At 40.6% G+C, this 6,719-nt stretch overlaps 1 protein-coding gene across 1 annotated transcript in view; it reads right to left on the bottom strand.

The window, feature by feature from the left end:
* Positions 1 to 2,550, bottom strand: part of tbx22 (T-box transcription factor 22) — a 29,296-nt gene extending 26,746 nt beyond the window's left edge. Inside the window, exons 1-2 of the mRNA XM_071411978.1 lie at positions 2,101 to 2,550; positions 1,510 to 1,726 (exon numbers count right to left, since the gene is read on the bottom strand). Coding sequence (XP_071268079.1) covers positions 1,510 to 1,726; positions 2,101 to 2,257 — 374 coding nt within the window. The 5' untranslated portion in view covers positions 2,258 to 2,550. The remainder of the gene's footprint in view (positions 1 to 1,509; positions 1,727 to 2,100) is intronic.
* Positions 2,551 to 6,719: the final 4,169 nt, after the last annotated feature.

A 6,719-nucleotide genomic window follows, 5' to 3' on the forward strand; every position in this document is an offset into this window, starting at 1 on the left:
AAATACTATGAAAAAATACAACCCTAAAATACTATGAAAAAAATCCAGTGGCCTTTATAAAATGATAAAAAGCATCCCCATTTAGTTTTTACGGGGTAGTACTGACCCTGTAAAATAAATACTCGACAAGCCCTTTCGCCTTTTCACCCTCCTACACAAACTGCTGTTGTTGTTTTAACTGTGCAAAAACGTTTTTTCTATTGGTGAAATCAAATAAACATTCAATAGTTCAAAGGCTGCAGTAAATTGTACATTTCATTTGGCTGTCATCTTATACAACGAAAATACAATTTGCTAACTGTAGATACAGCCTACATAAAGATTCCGTACACATCAATCGAATAATAGGCTTTAGGCCTGTATAATAAACTATAGGTCTGTATAATAGACTATAGGTCTGTATAATAGACTCTAGGCCTGTATAATAGACTATAGGTCTGTATAATAGACTATAGACCTGTATAATAGACTATAGGTCTGTATAATAGACTATAGACCTGTATAATAGACTCTAGGCCTGTATAATAGACTATAGGTCTGTATAATAGACTCTAGGCCTGTATAATAGACTATAGGTCTGTATAATAGGCTAAATGCCTGAATAATAGACTATAGACCTGTATAATAGGCTATAGGCCTGAATAATAGACTATAGACCTGTATAATAGGCTATAGGTCTGAATAATAGACTATAGGTCTGTATAATAGACTATAGGTCTGAATAATAGACTATAGGCCTGAATAATAGACTATAGGTCTGTATAATAGACTATAGACCTGTATAATAGACTCTAGGCCTGTATAATAGACTATAGGTCTGTATAATAGACTCTAGGCCTGTATAATAGACTATAGGTCTGTATAATAGGCTATAGACCTGTATAATAGACTATAGACCTGTATAATAGGCTATAGGCCTGAATAATAGACTATAGACCTGTATAATAGGCTATAGGTCTGAATAATAGACTATAGGCCTGAATAATAGACTATAGGTCTGTATAATAGACTAAAGGCCTGTATAGAAAATATGTTTTTGCAAGTGCAACATCAGTGACTTGTTGTAACACGATTGTACGCCAATACGATTGTACGGCCCTCTTTCCTAACCAATGTGTATTATCCCCATACTGTAAATCAGATGAATTAACTGTTTGATTAGTGTGTAGTCCATAGCGTAGTGTCTTGGCTACTGTGTGTTAGTGTGTAAAGGTCTGAGTTTTACCTAGTTTAGCTAGCTTGTGTAAAGGTCTGTGATTTGACCGTTTGGTAGGCGTGTGAAGGGGTCCGTTTTACCTAGTTTAGCTAGCTTGTGTAAAGGTCTGTGATTTGACCGTTTGGTAGGCGTGTGAAGGGGTCCGTTTTACCTAGTTTAGCTAGCTTGTGTAAAGGTCTGTGATTTGACCGTTTGGTAGGCGTGTGAAGGGGTCCGTTTTACCTAGTTTAGCTAGCTTGTGTAAAGGTCTGTGATTTGACCGTTTGGTAGGCGTGTGAAGGGGTCCGTTTTACCTGCCCGCTTTGGTAATAATCATCTCTGTGCCGATCTCATGGAACCTGGTCCACAGATCCGACCCCTGGAGCTCCACCCGGACCTCTCTCTCATCTCTACCCGGGTTAGAGTCACTATCTCCCGGTCTTCTCCTTTCTTCTCGCCCCGGCTCAGAGTCGCACTCTCCCAGCCTTCTTGGCGTGTTACCAGCCTTCCTCCTCTGGTCGTTTGGGTAATCTTTTTGAGTAAAGGAACAGTTTAATTGTTGATAAATTAGAACTGTTGCATCGTGAACATGCGGAATGCTGCTGGCTTGATTCCATTTAAGTGTAAAGCTTTCAGCTGTTTCCTTTAATTAAAACACATCAATTTGACAAACCATTGACGTGAAAAACGCTAGGAATGTGTCATCAATAGTCCTACAAACTCAACACAAAGCCACAAAACAAGTTGTTGTTTTCTATTTTACTACTTGGACAGTGTACTGTTTTTCTTTTTACATTTTTATATAAATTTTTTCTCTCTTATAAAATATATGACTTTTTATTCAAGTTAGACGCAGAAGAGTGCGTGTGTAAACCAGTGAGATGCGCGGGTTAAAGTTGACCGACCGTGTTCGTTTGTCTCCTGTCGAACGGAGCTTGTCTCCGTCTCTGTGTCTCCCGGTGAGCTCGAGTCCTTCCCGTTCTCCTTCTTCATCCTCTTTATCGTTTTACCGACCAGCGCTTCCACCGAGAAAGCGTGGGCTCGTGAGCTCAGACCCTGCATCCTGGCGCGAGGCGGTTAGTCTCCCTTCTCTGGGGTCCTGAAGGCTGCACTCTTGTCGCGCGCTGTTCCGTTTTTTCCGCTTCACCCAGGGCCTCTGCGAGCCCCCGGTCTGTCTGTCTGTCTTCTGTTCATGTGGCTACGCGACGCAGCTAATTGACCCGGTGAGTTCCCATGGCTCCATGGCGCGCGCACTATGCATCTAATCCTTGTTAACGGCCCCGCGGTTTCCGCTTGTCTCTCTCCTCCCTTTCCTCCTTTTCACGCTCCTCTGTTGCTCTCCTCGCTTTCCTTCTCTCCCTCTCTCTCTCTCTCCCTCTGTCTCAAATCAATTCAAGGCGCTTTATTGGCATGGGAAACATGTGTTTACATTGCCAAAGCAAATGGAATAGACATAAACAAAAAGGGAAATAAACAACGTAAATAAACACTAAACATTACACTCACGTCGAAAGACGGCAATTATCAGTTCTCATTATGTATTTCTTTGGTAATTACATTTTTCTAATAGCGTCATCATTCTATTTTATTATCTGATACTCTTCATTCTCCTTTTGTCTGGGTTTTTGGACAGTTTTTAGACTCACCTCTTGACTGAAACAAACATTTAGACAGCCATATTAGGTGCACTGTTAAAACACCATTGAGAAAGATATTGCTCATCCCAGTCAAAACCGTAGCTTTTTTTGTACATTTCAGATTGTAACAAAACAATCTGGAGTTATTAAAATCATTATTTTAATGGTGAAAAAAGAGTGAATAAGGAATTTATTGCTCCATTTGTTTGGTGTGTTGGTTTAATTACATCTTCTCCACATTCAATTTTTAAATGTGTAATTTGTCTATTATTAAAAACAGTGAAATACATTCAACATCTTTTGATTTTGTTGAATAACTCGTTCCTAAAAGGCACCCAAGTATAAGATTGATTTTAGCTAAACGAAGGATGTTTTTAATACACTACTATTTTGTTTTAACGTGAACAACAGTATTTCCCGTTTTCCCGTATAGAAAGCCATGCTCTGCTTTAACTATGACCACACGTAATAAAACAGCCTGTTAGAGAACATTTACACCTGTGATATTTCATCTAAAATAACAGGTGTTAAAAAGAAAAAAGATTCTGAAATTCAATGTTAGTTTCTCAATCAAATAAATGCATCTTTAGTTTGTCAATAAAATACATGAGATGTTAGTTTGTCAATAAAATACATGAGATGTTAGTTTGTCAATAAAATACATGAGATGTTAGTTTGTCAATAAAATACATGAGATGTTAGTTTGTCAATAAAATACATGAGATGTTAGTTTGTCAATAAAATACATGAGATGTTAGTTTGTCAATAAAATAAATGAGATGTTAGTTTGTCAATAAAATACATGAGATGTTAGTTTGTCAATAAAATAAATGAGATGTTAGTTTGTCAATAAAATACATGAGATGTTAGTTTGTCAATAAAATACATGAGATGTTAGTTTGTCAATAAAATACATGAGATGTTAGTTTGTCAATAAAATACATGAGATGTTAGTTTGTCAATAAAATACATGAGATGTTAGTTTGTCAATAAAATACATGAGATGTTAGTTTGTCAATAAAATACATGAGATGTTAGTTTGTCAATAAAATACATGAGATGTTAGTTTGTCAATAAAATACATGAGATGTTAGTTTGTCAATAAAATACATGAGATGTTAGTTTGTCAATAAAATACATGAGATGTTAGTTTGTCAATAAAATACATGAGATGTTAGTTTGTCAATAAAATACATGAGATGTTAGTTTGTCAATAAAATAAATGAGATGTTAGTTTGTCAATAAAATACATGAGATGTTAGTTTGTCAATAAAATACATGAGATGTTAGTTTGTCAATAAAATACATGAGATAGTTCGCCTATCTTTAAGCGAACCCATTATAGTCTTTTATATTCCATATTTATTTGATCTTTTCAGCCCGTGTGGCAACATAATGTTGAGAGTGGTAATAGAATGTTATTTAAAGGACAGGGGGAAATCCTGGGACAAATATTTGACTCGAGACAAACTCGGAACATCTGGATATATTTAAAATATATCCATGAAACTGTCTCTCCTTCTCGGTTGAAGCTGACATTTCCGTTATTAATTTGGAGGCTATCTGTAAGTAAAACGGTTTTGTGTCTCGCGCTGCACCGGTGTGGGAGAGGGTCTGCGGTGCTACGTGAGAGCTGTCTGGTTCTCATAACAGGGATCAGATGGAGTTTGGCGTGCGGAAAAACGGGGCCATAATGACAGCTGGAGATTATTACATTACCTTCTGACATGAAATAGACCCATTCAACACAAACACAGAATGTTTTTTAATCACAGAAAATAATTGGTCAGAAGGCGAAACAAATGATGCTGTGTTTACGATGGTCTGGTGAATGGTTGGTTGGTGCCTGATGGAGGCCCCGGTACTCTGATGTGGTGAATGGTTGGTTTGGTGCCTGATGGAGGCCCCGGTACTCTGATGTGGTGAATGGTTGGTTTGGTGCCTGATGGAGGCCCCGGTACTCTGATGTGGTGAATGGTTGTTTGGTGCCTGATGGAGGCCCCGGGACTCTGATGTGGTGAATGGTTGGTTGGTGCCTGATGGAGGCCCCGGGACTCTGATGTGGTGAATGGTTGGTTTGGTGACTGATGGAGGCACCGGGACTCTGATGTGGTGAATGGTTGGTTTGGTGCCTGACGGAGGCCCCGGGACTCTGATGTGGTGAATGGTTGGTTTGGTGACTGATGGAGGCACCGGGGCTCTGATGTGGTGAATGGTTGGTTTGGTGCCTGATGGGGGCCCCGGGACTTTGGTGTGACAACAGGAGGGAACCGGAGAACTAGCGATGATGACCCTGACTCAGATGGGGCTCTGTCGGTACAGCTAGGCTCCAACCTGTTTTGGACAGAGACTCAGATGGGGCTCTGTTGGTACAGCTAGGCTCCAGCCTGTTTTGGAACGAGACTCAGATGGGGCTCTGTCGGTACAGCTAGGCTCCAGCCTGTTTTGGAACGAGACTCAGATGGGGCTCTGTCGGTACAGCTAGGCTCCAGCCTGTTTTGGAACGAGACTCAGATGGGGCTCTGTCGGTACAGCTAGGCTCCAGCCTGTTTTGGAGACCTGCTCCTTTATATTTGTTTTCATATATTTGTATTTAACTTTATTTGAATCCATAAATTACTGTGAAAAAGTGCATCACAATCATGGTGGCTTTCTGGTTAGTTTGGGAAGCATTCCGGTTAGTTTGGGAAGCTTTCTGGTTAGTTTGGGAAGCATTCTGGTTAGTTTGGGAAGCTTTCTGGTTAGTTTGGGAAGCTTTCTGGTTAGTTTGGGAAGCATTCTGGTTAGTTTGGGAAGCTTTCTGGTTAGTTTGGGAAGCTTTCTGGTTAGTTTGGGAAGCATTCTGGTTATTTTGGGAAACTTTCTGGTTAGTTTGGGAAGCTTTCTGGGTAGCTTGGGAAGCATTCCGGTTAGTTTGGGAAGCATTCTGGTTAGTTTGGGAAGCTTTCTGGTTAGTTTGGGAAGCATTCTGGTTAGTTTGGGAAGCTTTCTGGTTAGTTTGGGAAGCATACTGGTTAGTTTGGGAAGCTTTCTGGTTAGTTTGGGAAGCTTTCTGGTTAGTTTGGGAAGCATTCTGGTTAGTTTAGGAAGCTTTCTGGTTAGTTTGGGAAGCTTTCTGGTTAGTTTGGGAAGCTTTCTGGTTAGTTTTGGAAGCATTCTGGTTAGTTTGGGAAGCTTTCTGGTTGGTTTGGGAAGCTTTCTGGTTAGTTTGGGAAGCTTTCTGGTTAGTTTGGGAAGCCTTCTGGTTAGTTTGGGAAGCTTTCTGGTTAGTTTGGGAAGCTTTCTGTCTGCTCCTCTGTAGGCCTGGAAGCTAGGACTTTATTGTGGGCTTCAACCAGGGTCTACACCCTGTCACGGATAATGTCCATTATGGATAAAAAGCCATTTAGTACACAATACACTCCTAGTTTCATTCCTTAGCTTACAGCCAACAACTGGTGAATTGTCCTGTTAATGTGTGCAGTTGTGTGTGTGTATGTCAGTCCTCGGGGCAGAAAGCTGTGTCGCTGTTCAGATCGTAACTCTCCTGATCACATTATCTGGCTGTCAACAGACTGACGACCATACAGGATGGGGCCCGGAGTGTGTGTGTTCACAGGAAGCGGCGCTAGTTGTTTTATGGTTCTAAATCTAACACAAGTCATGGTTTGTCTGATTCGGGATGTTTGGCACACGTGTTTCCTTTTATTAAGCTCGACGTGCACGCTCTTAGCTCGACGTGCACACTCTTGGCGGAAACTAGAAACTCCAATCCAATTTAGACATGCTTCAAGTTTCCATCGACCCAGGAGCTTGGCTGATCAGCTGTAATTGGTCTTTCCCATCATGTCCGGCCTACAGGGACACATGGCAGGTTGACTGGTTCTGACAGGATCTACTAGGCAACT

Source organism: Salvelinus alpinus, chromosome 7 (genome assembly GCF_045679555.1).
Source record: "Salvelinus alpinus chromosome 7, SLU_Salpinus.1, whole genome shotgun sequence".
Lineage (NCBI taxonomy): Eukaryota > Metazoa > Chordata > Actinopteri > Salmoniformes > Salmonidae > Salvelinus > Salvelinus alpinus.